Genomic DNA, 18,526 nt, shown 5'->3' on the forward strand with positions numbered 1-18,526 from the left:
ACTGCCATTTTCTAAGACTAAATCTATCATCTCTATAGGAACTCCAATGATGGCATAGGTAGAGTGAGGAGGCTTTAAACCCCTTTGATGCTATAATATAGTCGAAAATTCAACAAGTATCTGTTGAACTTCCAGCTCACTGCTGGAGTGAGCTACTACTATGAATAGGAAGATCATCTCATTCAGGGCTAGAAAAATATTGGTACAAAGTCTCTAGTGCTGTTTGAGGAAAACAAATTTCCAAATATATCCCCGAAGACGTTTGTGCACAGGCCCTGAAAGAAGCCACACTGCAGTGTTGACATGCTAAACTTACTTACACAAAGGGGACAATACAGCGTTCGGCTTTCAGGTTTTGACTCTCAGCTGATGGCAGCCAGCTTTATGAATCATAAACTCTGTGCTATTAAACAAATATGGATTTCTAAAATAGGAATCCTTTTGTAGCAAAGAAATAAGGAAAGCATTGGTATTAATTTATTGCAGGTATGAAATAGTGGAGCAAATTTTTTTTTCTTATTTGGAGAAAAGTCTATAAATAATAACATTATAGTAGACCCTTTTTTCTTATATGGAGAAAAACCTATCAATGATAACATATTATAGTAAACCCTTTTTTTCTTATATGGAGAAAAGCCTATAAATGATAACATATTATAATCGACTCTTTTCTTATATGGAGAAAAGCCTATAAATGATAACATATTATAGTAAACCCTTTTTTCCATATATGGAGAAAAGCCTATAAATGATAACATATTATAATAAACCCTTTTTTCCATATATGGAGAAAAGCCTATCAAAGATAACATATTATAGTAAACCTTTTTTTTGTATATGGAGGAAAGCCTATAAATGATAACAGATTATGATAGACTCTTTTTTCTTATATGGAGAAAAGCCTATAAATGATAACATATTATAATAAACCCTTTTTTCATATATGGAGAAAAGCCTATCAATGATAACATATTATAATAAGCCCCTTTTTCCGTATATGGAGGAAAGCCTATAAATGATAACATATAATAAATCTAGAACTATAAGTGAAACATTCAAAGCTGATGAATGTTCATCATTCAAGCATGATGAAGTACCAATTAAATGGCTCTTGTCATGATGGAGCTTGTAGCTCATTTTGAATTTGAATTTAATCACTGTTCCATGAAGGGTTTTTTTCCATTAAAAATTAAAATGATCATGAATATGAGCAAAGGATTATGTCAACTTTGTCTCATCGGCCCTGGCTCAAATTTGCCAATTTTATGGGACATGTTTTCTTAAAAAAGAAAGGAAGAACTGTCTCTAGCCGCTGGAGTGCGGCTCATGATCAGGCGCTTGCCTGACTTGCCCTGGTCTGGCCTCTAACACAGAGGTGGGGAAAGCTCGCACTGTTTTAATACTTGAGCCAGGTGAGGTGGCTTATGCCTGTATCCCAGTCTTTGGAGACTGCCACAAGGTTGAGAGGTCAGTGTGGACTCAAGTGTGAGACTGTCTCAAAAAACTGAAAGCAAGAGGGAGCAGGAGGGGGGGGGGAGCAGACTTGGAGTGAGTGGTTCCTGTGTCGGCCAATCTTGTCTTGTGCTTGAATGTGAAACCACCTAAGGCAAGGTCGGGCACACTTCTGGATGTGTCTGAGGGCATTTGCAGTGCAGGAAGGAAGAGATTCACGGTGAAGGCGGGCTAACCGTCCTGTGGGCTGGGGTCCAGGATGAATAAATGAAGAGAAAGGAGCAAGCCAGAGGATGGGGTCCGCCCTTTCTCTGCTGTCGGCCCTATGACGTGAGTGGCTCTCCTCCATCATCTTCCCTGTCATGATGGACCACACCCGCTGGAACTGTGAGCAAAGTCAATCTTTTTCCCTCAAGCCCAGGCACTTGTGTTGCAGTGATGGCAAGTCCTCAATATAGAGTTCATGACCCTGACACAGAATAAAATGATAGTGCACTCTGTAATAAACGTGAGTTTGTGCACATGAGGGCAGGTGCTCTCAGAGGCCTGGAGTTGGAGCTACAAGCAGTTGTGAGCCACCCAGTGCGGCTGCTGAGGACCAGACACCTGCCCTCTGCAAGAAGAGTATCTGCCCTTCACTGCTCAGCCATCTCTCCAGCCCCATAATTAACCGTCTCTGTGAGCAGAAAGGAGAAGGTCCTTTTACCCCAGCCCTCAGATTTAAGACCTAAGCACAGCTCTGAAGGGCCTCTAAAGTGGCCTCCTTATGTGTTTTCTTATAGATGTTCTCATTCCAGAAGCATTAACAGAACCTGCCATCCACTTCCTTCACAAAGTGGACTCCGTGAAGAGTGACCCCTAGTGTGATCTCGAGCCTTGTACTCTGAGAGTGAATCTGAGAAACCCGGTCTACCTCTGCCTACCTGCCCCATGGCCTGAACTCCATGCTTAGAACAGACTTTACTTTTCATATGCCATAAGAACTTAATCTATGAAAAACACAAAGGTTATTCTTTAGGATTCTTATGAGTTCTACGAAGTCCTATTTCATCCGGAGATGGAATACTGTATTACCAAACAGCAAAGGCAGAAAGGGGGAGGGGGAGGAGGGGCAGAAAGAGGGGGAAATAAGAACATGTTACATCTTTTAAAAATTCTGGAGGATTAATGTAACGGTCATATGAGACATCAGCTAACATCACCCTTTCTTTAATTAACTGGTTATTACGGAAAAATCCGTCATTTTATCAAGTTTCCACCATTTTTTTGGAAGAGAAACACGCTTTTACAAGGTTGGAATGTGGTTGTCACGTGGCCTTGCATAGTTTTCAAATAATCATTCAAGTGCGTTCGAACCTGGTTTACTTGACTAAAAAATACCAGACATATAATAAAAGTTAAGGCCACACATACCTGGCGGCTGGCATCCTTGGGGCCTAACTGAAGTGCCCAAGCTGAGATAACATTAAATCCTTTGACAATCAAGGAATCCGGGAACAGCGAAGCCAGATACTCGGCGTTGGATTCTGGGTACTGGTTTACCTTCATGTTGTTGCTCACATCAATCAGGATTTTGCCCACAAGCAGATGTCTCAGGTCCCACAGGGAGGTGTAATGTTCTCTGTGGATAGCCACGAATATTATATTTGTTTTTGTTAAAGCATCTTCGTGGTGGGTGACATCTACCACATGAGGAAAAAATTCAGATGCAAACTTGGGATTTCTGCTTCCTATGACCACATGATAGCCACATCTAATAAGCCGAATGGTCAGAGACTTGGCAAAATCCCCGCTTCCTATCACGCCCACAGTGACTTTCCTTGCATCTTTGATACCATTTATGCCGTTAGGCAAAAAAGTCTCCAGGCTCTTGGGGCTTCCCATCATAGAGATGGATTCCATGGTAGAACTGCTTCTAAGATCTCCAGGAATGTCCTAGCAGAGAGAAAAGAAAAATTTCCCCAATTAAACCTATTAACAAACATTAAAACATTTCTAGACACTGTAATTATGTCCTACATCTCTAAAGACAAAATATTTTGACATGCTAGATGACCCAGAACACAGCAAGCACAATTTGTAAGCTAGAGAAGATCTCTAAATAGAGAAATTAACACAAAGGTAAGCAGCTAAATGAGGCTTCGCAAGTTCACACAAATAACCTGGGAATCTTAAAATGTAGATTCTCACTCAGCCGGTCTGGAGGAAGACTCGAGAGTCTGCATTTCTTAAAAAAAAAAAAAAAAAACACCGGTGTGGATGCTGCTGGACTCTGGAACCAACCGCCTGTGTGGAGCAGGGCTTACAGCAAAGAAGCAATTTCTCTCAGATTGTCAAAAACAGCTCTAGCAAGCATGAGCTCAACAGATCAGGCGGCAAATCAGAAATGACACCAGAAGCAGAGGAAAGGACCTTGATACCAAGAGATAGCTTTAAAAAGGATCCATAAAAACAAATTTCCATGCAATACAACCAAAACTGAACAGTCATATAGGGGTTGAGTCTATGAGTTATCCAATATACCTGACTAACTACGGATTTTTGAAGGCAACTAAGATAAAACAGCCAACAATAAAATTAATGCCATAACTTGAACAACAGGCATCCAGATCTAGTGAAGAGCCAGGCATGGTGGCACACACCTTAATCCCAGCACTCAGGTGGCAGAGGCAGGTGGATCTGTGTGAGTATGAGGCCAGCCTGGTCTATAGAGCGAGTTCCAAGGCCAACCAGGGATATATAGTGAGACCCTGTCTCCAATAAAATAAAATAAGGAAAAGGAAAAGGAAAAGAGAAAAACCAAACAGCGAAAACCTTGCAAAGGATTAATTAAATACCACAGACACCTATCATTCACCCCATATTCCATAAAATAGCTTCCCTGTGTAAAAGGGTTTAGTCATGTTCATGGTCTCAAATACATAACATGTGTCTACTCATGTTCTCTCTTCCATCCATTGGCCAGGAAGACCATGATGACCTGGCGGCGGGGAGGGGAACTGTCAAGTTATTTTTTATCTAAGTGACTAGTGTTTATATTTGTAATAACTTGCTCACTCACACAAGTCAGACTGCATCAGAGTCACTGCTGGCTCTGACAGAAAAATACTATTACATTCTGTCCCTACTGCACAATTTCATTCATGTTAACAGCAATGCAGATCATTTCAGAAGTTAATGGATTTTACAGGCGCTAGTAGAATGTTTCAAAACATGTGGAAAATTCAACTCTCTATACTATCAATAGGTCATATTCAATGACCCTGAAGAGATCCATAAACTAAATTGTAGACGAATAATACTAATATTAATATTGCTTAATTTTTATATAGTACAGGTTTCAGCTCTGTCTGATATTTCACATGTTAACCAAATCCAGAGAACTGTCCCGATAATGCTGTAGGTGCTATTACAATGCCCATTTGCAGATGAAACAGAAAACAGAACCATTAATTTGTCCAGTGCTGCATGAGAACAAGTAAAGGCAGGATTAGAACGCCAGGGAAGGCATGTGTTATTGGGTGGGTGTGAGAGATTTCAGAAGGGTCTATCTTCCCTGCAGCTGCTGCTGTTAGCTGGGAAGTGGCTACAGGGACAGGATGGAGGAGTCATGTGCCTATCTGTGATATTCTTTGGCTCTTTCACTGCTCTTCAGCATGACTTAGTGATTTTAATGTCTAACCTAGGTGACTGGAGAAAATTCACCGTCTTTACATCTATTACCTGTTCACTTCAGGCCTTTCAGGTTAGGAAGTGTAATTATGCTCTCAGACATACCTAGGCAGCCAGGTAGTACAGAGCCAGCCTCACATTCCAGGACCATCCAGCGAATCAGCAACTAAAGGAGCCATAAGCTATGAAACCAGAACTCACTCCATTTCTAAATGAAGGGTGAAATTTCCAACTTGCCTTCCCCTCATATACACATTACCTACGGATAAAAAGTGTTACGAGATCCACTGTCAATCAAAGCCAGGGATTCCCATCAGCCCCGAGCTGTTCAATATACACTACAGCAGCTCTCATGTGAGAACTGCAAAATCTTCTAGCATAATAATCATGATGACAAGGACTTTCCAAGTTAAAAATAAAACACAAAGAAATTATCACTTATCTGCTTTTTTTTTTTTAATAGAACAAGTTCAGACCTCTCTAAATCAGAATGTGAAGAAGTACATAAATACCTTAGAACCTAAAAACATCACCAGTGGCCTCTTATTAAACCACAAATTTTATATCTATTAATGGGCAACCATTGTGTTAACATGTTTGGACCTTATTCACATAGTATTCGTAATGGCATGTTCTAACTGGACCCTAACAGAATAAAACTAAACTAATAAATAATAAGATTCTTGCATTGTAGGATTAAGGTGTGTATGTGTATGTGTGTGTGAGAGAGACAGAGACAGAGAGAGACACATACACACACAGAGAGACAGAGACAGAGAAAGAGAGATTTTATTTTATTACCTATTGTGTGCATTGGTAAGGATGCATGTCTGTGGAGGTCAGGGGGCAACTTTGTGGAGACAGTAGCTTTCTCTTTACACTGTGGGCTCAGGGGATCGAACTCAGATCATCTGGCTTGCACAGCAAGGACTTTTACCCATTACACCATCTTGCCAGCCCCAAAGAGACCTTTCATGGATCCAAGATAGGAAATGTTTATTGTTAAAACCATATACCAGACTTTTGTGTGTTATTTCATAAAATATTTTCATGTATAATATTACTTTGTTAAATCCTCAGGTGAGTAGAGAATATATATTACCTCCCACATAAATGAGGCAGAAGCTCAGAGAACTAAGAGATTTGAGAGCAAGGATTCAAATACAAGTCTTCTAACTTCCCATGGGGCTTTTAATCCCAGCACTCTGGAGGCAGAGGGAGCTCTGTGAGGGAGCCTGGGCTACATAATGAGAACCATCTTTAAAAAAAAGTCTCTAACCTCTGCTCATTCTGAAGCTGCAGAATAAATGTACAGGGAAACTAGCAACTGATCCCCATCTCCAAATGTCATCTGTGTGTGTCTAAAACCAACGCTAACTTTAACTAATTATCTCAGCTTGGGCTAGCTCATACCAAATGATCTGAGTTTATTAATACCATAAAACAAAATATGAGTGTTTTCTAAGTAACGTTTAGAAAACCTCAGGTGAGGGGTGCCACGTGTCTTCTAGGGAATCTGTAACCACCTTGGAGGAATGTGTTGCTTTTAGAGGGGAGGAAAAAGAAAGGGCCAAAGAGTGTGTTCATATCCCATTGGAGTCCCCCATTTCTGACCTAAGAGTAGGCCATCTCCCATAAGCAATGGACAATATCTGATGCTGAGATGGTGGTGCAAAAACTTCATCCATTTATAATTTGTTCATCTAGTATTCTGGATCATTTCCTTCATGTCTAAGAAGTGAATACATGGTTATTAATGACATCTCCACATTTATCTAGTTAAGGGGAAAAAAAAGCTCTGTAAACTTTACAGTACACATTTCCGTTGACAAGGAATGAAGCAATTACAGTCTCACTGCACAGCTGCCCTGCGGTGACCCAACATGAATGTATCCGGGCCCCTGTGTGCTCGGCACATAAGAGATAGAAAGCAGGGGAAGACACAGTGCTTATATTCAGAAATTCAGGCTCATTAGGGAGAGACAGGATGTACTTATAATAAAAGTATAATAAAAAATTCATCAGCTTAGAATAAAAAAAACAAACTGTATAGTCAAAGCATACCCTAGACAGGAGAAACTACCGTGTATGCACATTCCCTTACTTCAACAGTGTGTGTGTGTGTGTGTGTGTGTGTGTGTGTGTGTGTGTGTGTGTGCGTGCGCACATTTTTTTTTTAAAGATTTGTTTATTTTGTGTATATGGGTATTTTGTCTACATGAATGTCTGCACACCAGAAGAAGGCATTGGATCCCATGGGACTACAGTTACAGCCGGTTGTAAGATACCATGTGGGGGCTGAGAATTAAACCCAGGTACCTCTGGAAGAACAGTGCTCTTAACCGCTGAGCCATTGCCCCAGCCCTTCCCTCCCCCCATGTTATATGTGTGAAAGATAATAAATTTGTGTTTACTAACTGCTCCCTAATTCATGTGTAACTACTGCATCATTTTTGACAACAGTGTGCCATGAATGCAATCTAGCTTAAAACTAGGGATGTCTCACAGTGAATCTGGCTTTCCACAGCCTTGCCTGAAAGATGCTCTCGTGCACTGACTCCTGAATACAAACTAAAAACACACGGGAAAGCAAGGCGCTGTTTGGTTACCCCACTTGAAGGATCATCCTTTACATTGATGAATGTATCTTTCCTACTCTGTAGAGCAAATGTCCTTCTTTCAGGAAAGCGCAGTGATAACAGTGGTCGAGTTGGTAATCTTGTGCCACCCCTTTTTATTGGTTTGTGAAACTACCAAGCTTTACAGGGCCATAATTTTCATAGCCAGTAGGAGGCTCCAAGTGAAAAGGCCCCAGTAGTTGTTAGGAGAAAATGCCTTTCCCCAGAGGGAAGGCACCCTGGAGTCAGCCCCCCACTCCCCACCCCCAACCCACAGTTACCTGCTTAGTCATACTCAAAAGGCAGGAGCACATTCCAGAAATGGAATGTCAAATATCCCAAACCAATTTTCTCTAACTCAATGAAGACTTTAACCATTACAACTTCAGCTTGTGCTAAGACAGTCCCTAAATTCCCTTGACATTTAAATAAACAAGTAGAACCCAACTGCTTCTTGTAGGGCAGTAACAGATTTCTATGGGTATAAAAGTGTTTTTGTTTTGTTTAGGGATTTTGAACATTTTCAAACCCTTCAGAAAATCCCAAAGGCAAGGCTATGGCTCCTCTTGAAATAAACATGCAATTTCCTAATGCAGTGGTTATCTCGGAGCCGTTTCAGACTTCCAAGGCTCACGACGTATACAATAACATGTTCAATATGTATTTAATAACTAACTATGTAGATCTCATGGCATTTCTACATACCGAGTCACTAAAACAAAATTTTATGTTCATTGAATTGCAATCACTAGGGCAGAAGCTGGGCACAGTGGCACACAACAGTAATCCTAGTGTTTGGTAGGTGGAGTCAGAACAGTCAAGTGCCAGGCCCTGACAGACAACTTTAAACCCCAAAACTCGGAAGACAGAAGCAGGCTCATCCCTGTGAGTTCAAGGCCAGCCTGCTCTACATAGGGAGTTCCAGGCCAGTTAGGACTGCATAGTAAGACCCTGTCTCAAAAAAAAAAAACCAAAAAACAAACAAACAAACAAAAAAGATAAAAGTCATCCACAGCTGAGCAATGAGTTCAAGGCCAGCCTGGCTCCAAGAATGGGTGGGACAGTGAAACAGTTAATTTTAGGAACATTTTCAACAAAAAGGATTTCTGGTTAAATCTAACTCCATAAATTTAGCTAAAACATTTTTTTCCTCAAAGATTTCAGATAATAATTTTAGGTGTGCATGCATGTGTGTGGGCACCTGTGGGTAGGTGCACATGCATGCATGTATGTGCCTATGCATGTGGAGGTTAAAGGTCAATGCTAGGTGTCTATCTCAATCAATTTCCACTTTATTTTTTGAGATATGGTCCCTCAGCTCCAACCTCCTGTCTTGGCCTCCCTAGTGCTAGGATTATAGGCTTTCTACGTGGGTGCTGGGATGGAACTCAGGTCCTCCACATACACTTTACCACCTCAGCCATCTCCTCAACCCTTAGATCCTCTTCAGTGAGTTAAAACATCTCCTTATTGGTTCCTCAGCTATGAACTTCAGGTATTTGTGGTGGGTGATATCAGTTTAGGAATCAATCCAACATCAGGGATCCACATTCCCAACTCACCTGTCCCCAAGGACTCAACCAGGTGCTGACTTGCCAAAGACATGCAATGGGCACTGATTTCCTGGTTATCCAATCAATGAAATCATGAATACTGCACCATACACAGAACTTAAAAATACAACCTGATAGAGTTGTGATTTACACAAAGAACTTGTTCATTTTAAATATACAAATTAAGGGCTTTCAGGAAATGTGTATTATGCACCCATTTTTATCAAAAGTTAATATCACCCACTCTAATTACAAACTCCCCTTAAAAAAATTCTGCATCCCTCAATGTCTGAAAAAGCCACTGACCAGTAAATATATCCATCCATCCGTTCTTCCTCCCACCCCACCTCTCTCTCCCTCCCCCCCCCTTCAGCTTGGTTGCACAATGCAGGGTGGGGGGTCCCCACTGGTGGGTGGAGGGTGGAAAGGCAGAACTAACTAGTCTCAGAACTGCCTCCTCTCACAAGGATCTCAAAAGACAGTTGTTTTCAATTCTAGCTCCACTGAATGACCTGGAGAGATTTAAAATACCTGGTCATTTTTTATTATATAACAATCCTGATGTTTACTTAATTGGCTTAGGGTTGAGCCTGGGCATCCGAAATTTTATAGGAGATCATTAGTTGTAAATAATAGGTATCCAGGATCAAAAACATCTCTAAAAAGTCAGGATTCAATCTAATACTTAGTGTGCTGTTCAGAGACAGTCCATTTAGCTGATTCTTATTTATGTCTATTTTCATGTTGTTGTTTCCAACAGTGAGAAATAACCACCCGGAGAAGAGCTGCCCTTAATAAGAAAAGGTGAAGAATATGCATGCAGTCCATTCCCCTCCCCTACTTAGAAGCAATATCAGAAACCCCACTTATTAATTTGTAATATCTTCCCTGCACTTTCTGGGAAGAGCAATGCTAGTCCTTAAAATGTGTCATCACACCCCACAGGATGTGAAACCGAGTTCCTGTTTCATAACATTCAAAATTCCAAGTGTTCTGATGATATTAACTCCTCATACTCTCCCATGAGGGAGTGTTGTTTTCCTTGGTTCTCCAGGCTCCAGGGGTCTTGCCTAAGCATAAGTGGGGAGCTTGGCAAACTTTAGTGCAAATGTGAGCACAGGGATGGGGATTTTGCTGCAGTATATTCAGAGAGTGTCAGGTCTGGGTGACCCTGATTTCTGTCTTTCTCATAAGCTCCCAGGTGATGGCCATGATGCTGGCCCACCATGATGCTGGCCCACCATGATGCTGGCCCAAGAGCCAGCATGGAAGATTCTTGATTGTCCCTAAATTTTGACTTAATGTTAATTGAAGGTAACACAGATTAAGTACTTGATAAAATTATTGCACTTATAGCAAGTTTTAATTTTGTGCTGTTGAGGTAAATCAACTGGTGTAGGCTTCTGAGTCTATCTTGATTCTCAGTCTGCTTCTATTCCATTTGTTAAGTAGAAAGCAATTGTACGTGACTCCTATGATCTTTTCCAAATGCTAAAATTCTCTTCTTTGTAAGTCTTGAAGTAACATAAAATGTTACATCATCACCTTTTATTTAACACCAGCTACAGGAGTTCCAGTTAAAAGTATTTCAAGTAGCATACAGGCTCCTTGAGATCTCAAGGTCCATATGGGTATTTAAGTTGACCTATGCATTTAATACTTACGGGAGTATTAACACTGTAAGACAATGCAAATACAGTAAGCTACACAGGCCTGTGGTAGTTTGAATAATAGCCACCATAGGCTCATATCAGTGTGACCTTGTTGGAGGAAGTGTGTCACTGGGGGTGAGCTTTGAGGTTTCAAAAGTGCGGGCCAGGCCCAGTCACTCTCTGCCTAGGGATCAGGATATAGAACTCGCAGCTAATTCTCCAACACCATGTCTGCCTGTGTGCTGCCATGCCCCCCACCATGGTAATAATGGACAGACCTCTGAAACTGTAAGCAAGCCCCCAGTAAATGCTTTCTCTTATAAGAGTCGGTTGGTCATGGTGTCTCTTGACAGCCCCTAAGGTTTTTCAGTTGAGGATTCCTTGACACTCCTCTGGCAGAATGGAAGCGGTTGTGCTAAGTTAATTGTGAAAAGCAGAGCCTAATTTATTTTGCATGAAAATGTCCGGGACATTAATTATTGGATGACTGCAATTCAGAAAGAGCTATCCTCAGAGATTCTCATGACTTTCACAATCTGATGGTTGCTATCAAGAAAATGAAATCCTCCGAGGCCAGGAAGTGGAATACTGGATTCTTCACAAGCTCGGATCCGAACCCCCTTAGATTATCCCGCAAACACCCCAGTCCTCTAGGGTGACTGACAACTCCTGACAGCTTCTCCTAACATCACTGCTCTCCACTGACTTCTGGATTACCCCTTTTCACTGGAGAGGTTGATCTTGGTACCCAGCAGCTGCCAATCCTCCAAGACTTTGCCATTCCAGGAGATAAAACCTTTGTTGTTGTTATTTTGCTTTGGTTTTTGTTCTTTGAGACAGGGTTCCCTGAGTAGCCCTGGCTGTCCTGGAACTCACTCTACAGACCAGGCTGGCCTAGACTCAGAGATCTGCCTGCCTCTGCCTCCTCCCAGATGCTGGGATCAAAGGCAATGAGTCTCTGCCTCCACCTGCCATTCACTTTCTGGTATTTCTGAGCACTATCTAGTACCTTTCTGATAACCTTAATTTAAATGCTCACACTGCTATGTCTAGAAGGCAAAATAACTTTTCTCTGTGAACCTCAAATTCTATTTCATTCTCTACCTGCTAGTTCCTGGTTTCTCTCTAAACCCTATCTATATTGAGAGTTATTCCCTTGAAAAGATCCTCCACTCTTACCACCATATACACTTGGTAAAACTCTGGAAGAACTCAGCTACCCATTTTCTCTGTATCTGCACTCAGCTTGGTGCAGAATGCTAAAGAAAAATCAGACAACCAAGTTCTTTGACCCAATCATACATTCATGATGGCCACCTTCACTCATCAAAGGCCAGTCTACCCACACTGTCCTGGAGACCATCCTTTTTTTTTTTTTTTTTTTCCTCCAAAGGGCATATAGTTATGGCCTTTCTCATGACATCTCAAACAGGTTCAAGGGTCAACTCTTTTTCTGCAACAGACCTGCTTCTGCTAGTCTACGTTTCTTCATCTCAGTAAATTGGGACCATTTCCTACCAGTTGCTCAAATGAGAACTCTGAAGGTCAATCAATATTCTTTGCTTTCCTTCAGCCTTGATATAAACTCCTGTTCTTCAAAATATTTCTTGGTTTCACAGTATTGCCCTGGCTAGAGGTCTGCCTGCCTCTGCTGAGATTAAAGGTAGATGCCATCAACACAGCCTCTTTAAAATATTTCTTAAGCCTTCTTCACTGACACCAGCACACCCAGCTGTTTATCCTTTCTCACTGCAAGCCTTTATCTCCCCCACACCCCCGAATCTTTGAGACATTGTCTCCTCATGCTGCCCAGGCTGGTCTCCAATTCCTGGGCTCAAGTGATCCTCCTGCCTCAGTATCTGGTACTCTAAGCACATGTCACCATGCCCAGCTTGCAAACACCTTCTAAATGGTCAGCCTATCTTCATCTTTATCTCTGCCCTTTACACAACCATTCTCCACCTTTGTAAATGTTTCTCTTCCTTAAAAATAAGTTGTAGCTAGAGTTTTCCTGCATTGCCCACAGTCAGGACAAATCTTTGTCACCCACCAGTCCCACAGCCGCTCAGACCCAACCAAGTAAACACAGAGACTTATATTGGTTACAAACTGTATGGCCGTGGCAGGCTTCTTGCTAACTGTTCTTATATCTTAAATTAATCCATTTCCACAAATCTATACCCTGCCACGTGGCTCATGGCTTACTGGCGTCTTCACATGCTGCTTGTCAGAGTAGTGGCTGGCAGTGACTCCTTCTGCCTTCCTGTTCTTTTATTTCTCCTCTCTGTTAGTCCCGCCTGTACTTCCTGCCTAGCCACGGCCAATCAGGTTTTATTTATTAACCATCAGAGCAACTTGACATACAGACCATCCCACAGCACAGCCAAGTGCAGACCATCTCAGACACCTGCACTCAGGCCCATGGTCCTAATCATCCTCTATGCGGACCTGCTGGGTTAAGCCACGAGGAGCCCAAGAATGGGCTCCCACAGGACATACAGAACATCCCACAGCAATCAGTGGCTTCTTTTACTTAGAATCACAGCCACCCTTCTGGCTGTGACCTAAAAGGCCCCAGATATGACAACCTCTGCTCACCTCTCCAGCCTTATCCCATGTGACCCTTATTTCCTACTGCCCAGCCCCTGAATCCTTTTCTAGAAGTAGAAAAGACTAAATCACTTTTCCATCCTGGGAACTCTGTCTCCTTACGGGAATGATTCACTCCAGCCCACCCACCCCCAACCTCTTTCAGCCCTTAAGTTCCTGGGGAGTTATTTTAAACAATTGTTTATTTTGCTTTTTTACCATATGCTTACTCTCTCCAACTCTCTCTCTCTCTCTCTCTCTCTCTCTCTCTCTCTCTCTCACACACACACACACACACACACACACACACACACACACACACACACACACACGTTCTGTCCATCCCACCGCAACACTGCCGGGCACATACTAAGTATGTAATAAATATTCTTCGTTACTAAATGCATTTTTATAAAAGCCAAGGCCAAAGAAAATGTAATGAGTCTCTAGGTCAGATCTCTCTTTCTCATAGTCAAGATCCGTGGGCCCCAAAAGATTAAGTGAAGTGTCAATGTCTTGGCTCCCTCCGAATCGTGGTTGTAAGCTGAGCAGGGAGTAATCCTGCTTCCTGATATTCGGCCTGCGCCTTTTCTCGCCGGCCTCGCCCTTTCAGCTTTTGCTGCCTCTTTATTCTCATTTTTGTCTATCATTTATAATCTTTTAAAATTCTGCCTTCATCTGTGTTGTGTTCCAGTATTAAAATACAATTATGCTCATTCAGTAGAAGGGCATTTTCCATGGTACCAGGACAATGAAAGTAATTTGGATGAAGCTTCTCATTTTCATCTTTCACAATTAGCTAAACTTATCGCTACTGAAACCGTCTCCTTTCCCTCCCACAACTGATGGACTGGCTGAGCGTCAGAAACTGCAGCAGCCTCCCCCCCACCCCCCACCTCACTCACACCTCTCCAGGCAGCCTGGTAGCTGCTCTGATGTTGCTAAATGTCTAGGATGCAATTTTTTTTTTCTCTCCAAATAGGTTATCTTGAGTGTGGGGAGAAAAGTGCAGTGCCAAAGAAAGAAAAAATATCAACCAAATAAACAATAAAAAGAGATGGGGGGCGGGATTGGGGACGAGGCTGCAGGCAGTGGGGCAGTTAACTGGGACTGGAGGCTAATCAAGACAAGAGGGGGGGCGGGGGGGGCGGCGCAGGAGTCTGAATTCTAGTTCGCCCGCAGAGATGGAGCGATAACTAAACGTGGCCTGGCATAAGTTCTATCTTAAAAAAAAAAAGAAAGAAAGAAAAGAAATAGAAAAACTACCTGCCAGAAAAGTGAAAAGCTGACACCAATCCAGCTCTACAGGATAGTAGAGATAATAAATGGAAACCTCCCGTCCAAAAAAAAAAAAAAAAAAAAATCTCTTTATCTCCCTATGTTATTTTAAGAGCAAGATTTTTAGGACATAATTTTCAACAAGTTTCAGTCAAGGCTGAACACGGGACACGGAGATAATTAAGGACACTAAAAGAACAGACCAATTACTTCTAACACAAAATGGCCTGAACACACCAGGATCGCAGTAGCGGGTAATAAGCAAAGCCACTGCTGGCATTATTTACCTGTTTGCCAAGCAGCGCTTCCTAACAGAGAAAAGCGCTGCATCAATCCAAAGTGACTGACTGGTAAAAGTAGCCTGCGGGTCCTTTGCCTTTCGGGCACGTCCTACCTGGGACAAGGTCTCTCCTGGCCTCCTTTCTGCAGGGCCGGACCTGGGGACTTCCCCGGGGCTCCGGGAGGACCAAGGGGACCACTGAGGGGGGGGGGGGCGGAATGGGTTGCGACGGACGCCCTTCCGCACCCCTCCCACCTGGCAGCTGGGCACCCGCCGAGTCCCGGAGAAAGGATGCGGCACCCGGCGCCCGCAGCACGGCGACCCCGCACTCCGCCACCCCCGGGCTCTCCCCCAGCTCGCTCACCTCCGCGCCCTCCTCTCCGGGCCTCGCAGCGCCGCGCCGTGGCTCCCACGCGCCCAGGGCCCGCCGAGCTCCCGGGCCTAGGAGCGCTCCTCCCGCCCGCGATGCTCCCGCCCCCCAGCCGGACCGCGCCGGGGAGGAGGAGCAGGGGGAGGCGCGCCGAGGCTGGGCTGGCGGTGACGCGCGGGGGGCGCGGGGGGCGCGGGAGGGGAGGGGCGGGGACCACCCCGGGCCGCCGTCCCCACGCCTGCGCGCGCTCCTGCGGAGACCCCCGTGGAAGCAGCCCGGGGGGAATCCAGCCCGCGTCCACACTCCACCGCCTCCGAGACGCCCGCCACGCCGCTCCAGACTGGGCTTTGATTAGTGCCCTCCTCCCTTCCCACCCCTTTCTCCAGAGCTACTATGTTCCGCACAAACCTCGAAGAAACTGCGCTTTCCCTTCGGGCTCGATGGTGTCCTTGAAAGAGAAGGATCAGAAATGCCCTTTCAGGAACCGCACGTTAAAACTCCCCGCGACGGGAGGCCGTTCGCAGCGGTGGGCTGCGGGGATTGGTCTGTGGACCCTGACCTTCACTGTCGCCCGTGCGCGCCCAGCTCGGTGGGGACTGGAAGGTTAAGCCGCGAGTCAGGAGACCTGCGTGCCTGCGGAGAGCTGCTTACTTCCAGACTCTGCAGTGGCCTTGGAGCATCCAGGGTTCGCTGAGCTGTGTAAGGGCACCTTGGGTTCTGGCTGGCTGTAATTTCCCCCCCATCCTTTTGGTTACCAAGTAGATAGGTTTCTTTTACCCTTTCGGTCAAAAGTATTAGTGCAGATATTTATTTTTTAATATAAAGTCAATTTACCAAAAATTCTCAAATTGGGGCTTTTTTTCTCCCCCAGAGGTTAGTTAGTTCTCATTTCGGCAAATTAGGTTTAAAAATTATCTTCCTTGGTGGTTTATTAACTAGGCAAAACAGAACGAAACCAGAAGAGGGTCTTGGATCGATCCCGGGGCACTGCACTTTCCCCTTTGAAAACCATACACAGATTAACCTCTGCAAGTGCGACTTAGGAAACACATCCTTTGTTTGATCCTCGTGAAAACTGTTTCTTCCCCACCCCCAAACAGGGTTAAGGTTTAGAGTTTAGGCATCAACTCAGCTCTTAGTGAAGTGTCAGGGTGTGGAGGCATCGACAGCTGGTAAAAATACTTTCTATTTTGGTAACTGGGAAAAAAAAATCCTTATGTTTTTTATCAGTGTTTGTTATTTCACTTCAACTACTGTCAAATATGAAAACAGCAGGGTATTTATTTCTAACACTTCTGGGGTACCAATGGGGAAAATTGTCGTGTCTTTAGCATTTGATGAGAAGATGTAGCTTTTCTGTCACATAAACAAAAGCGTTATATAATGTCTAGCAAAGGTTAGTCCGATTTTTTCTAAGTAGCATAAACCATAGTTTATCATAGAAAACATAGGTAAACTATACATTTACAATATCTTTAAAAAGCTGTTTAGACATGGGCTCTGCTTATGTAAAAAAAAAAAAAAAAAAGTAATATGTGAGATCATTTATCTCCCAAAGAATGAATGAGTCAACAACGTGCAATTTCCAGAAGGAATATCTGTTTTTCATACTTGAACTATTAAAATAAGCAAACATCCTCAGCGGGTGGAAAATGCCGAGTTGCCAAATGTACTCCAAAGATGGCCATGGCGGCTACAGAGCACAGTTCCCTCTGGTCCATTTCATGAGCCAGTGGTCCTTTTTACCAGTGTGTTCTGGTTACAGTTTCAAAGGATGTAAAGCTAATTTTGCAAGCCTCTTCCAGGTCATGAGACACTCGCTGAGAAACATCCTCAGTTCCCTGAAGTAATTCATCCTACTGAAGCACAGCAATAATTCATTAGGCAAATCTCTAGTGGCCCAGAGGTGTTAACATAATTTTTGCTTTGAAGTTATTATACAATTGAAAAACTTTGAAATGATAATGCCTGAGGAAGCTTTAAGCACCTGGAGCTCTCTGGAAACTCATTCACTAAGAACATGTTTGTTGAGTTCCTGCCGTGTGTCCTGGATGGCGGGTACCCTTGAACAATGCAGAAGACAGTCTTCCAACTGTTGTTTGGTGGGAGAAGATAAATGTACACCAGTCCTCCATGTGTGAAGTAAAGCATGATAAAAACAGTAGACTTTGGGGTATATAATAGGTAGGATCGTCACTCTAGGGAGCCGTGGTGCACATTAGTGGGTTAAAGGCTCTGTGACTTTCTACACTAAAGACACTCACTTGGCCCTTTCTCAGCAAATACCATTTTGACAGTACAGAGTCTGTGTGAATAATGCTTATTGATAAATGACCTTTGTATGGAATTCTGATTTTTTTTAATTAAGTAATTCAGTAAACATAAAAATCAGTCAATACTACCTAAAATTTATTTGTGAATGCATATTTATACATTTCAAGATATATATGTGCATATGCTGTATAACCTGCTTGAAATAAATTTTGTTTAAAGACTGGTGGTTTGAATAAGAATGGCCCCCACAGGCTCATATATTTGAATACTTGGTCACCAGAGAGTGGCACTATTAGGAGGTGTGGCCTTGTTGGAGTGGGTGTGGCCTCATCACAGGAAGTGTGTCACTAGGTTGGGCTGTGAGGTTTCAAAAGTCCAAGGCAGTCCCCAGTAGTCTCTCTCTTCCTGCTGCCTGCCAGATGTAGAACTCTCAGCTCCTTCTCCAGCACACGTCTGCCTGTCTGCGCCATGCTTCCCACCATGCTGATAATGGACTAAACCTCTGAACTGTAGGTGACCCCCAATTAAATGCCTTCCTTTATAAGAGTGGTGGTCATGGTGTCTCTTCACAGCAACAGAATGTTGACTAAGACAAAGACAGAATATGAAACATTTTTAAAGCAATAAAATGATATGTGGGGGCCCACAGAGCTCTCTGTTAAGGCCTTTCTCAAGGTCAGAGAGTCTGAGCTTACTTTAACAGCAGGGCTGCATAAGGAGATGATTTGGCCATGGGAGTGGTTACCAGGTATTTGGAAGGGTCTACACGTTGCTATACGGTGTGCTTT

At 43.3% G+C, this 18,526-nt stretch overlaps 1 protein-coding gene and 1 long non-coding RNA gene across 3 annotated transcripts in view; one reads left to right on the forward strand and one right to left on the reverse strand.

The window, feature by feature from the left end:
* LOC114687870 overlaps positions 1-2,872 on the forward strand; it is an 18,942-nt gene extending 16,070 nt beyond the window's left edge. Inside the window, exon 5 of the long non-coding RNA XR_003733715.2 lies at positions 2,235-2,872. This is a non-coding gene — a long non-coding RNA (uncharacterized LOC114687870). The remainder of the gene's footprint in view (positions 1-2,234) is intronic.
* The window catches only part of Steap2 (STEAP2 metalloreductase), a 24,004-nt gene extending 7,735 nt beyond the window's left edge, over positions 1-16,269 (reverse strand). The window contains exons 1-2 of one of the 2 annotated variants that reach the window (XM_028862473.2): positions 15,873-16,269; positions 2,866-3,387 (exon numbers count right to left, since the gene is read on the reverse strand). In XM_028862473.2, the coding sequence (XP_028718306.1) occupies positions 2,866-3,354 (489 nt within the window). In that variant the 5' untranslated portion in view covers positions 3,355-3,387; positions 15,873-16,269. Of the gene's footprint in view, positions 1-2,865; positions 3,388-15,458; positions 15,776-15,872 lie in introns of those variants that run through there. The other variant, XM_028862479.2, reaches the window with a different exon arrangement.
* Positions 16,270-18,526: the final 2,257 nt, after the last annotated feature.

This window comes from Peromyscus leucopus, chromosome 3, assembly GCF_004664715.2.
Source record: "Peromyscus leucopus breed LL Stock chromosome 3, UCI_PerLeu_2.1, whole genome shotgun sequence".
Taxonomy (NCBI): Eukaryota; Metazoa; Chordata; class Mammalia; order Rodentia; family Cricetidae; genus Peromyscus; species Peromyscus leucopus.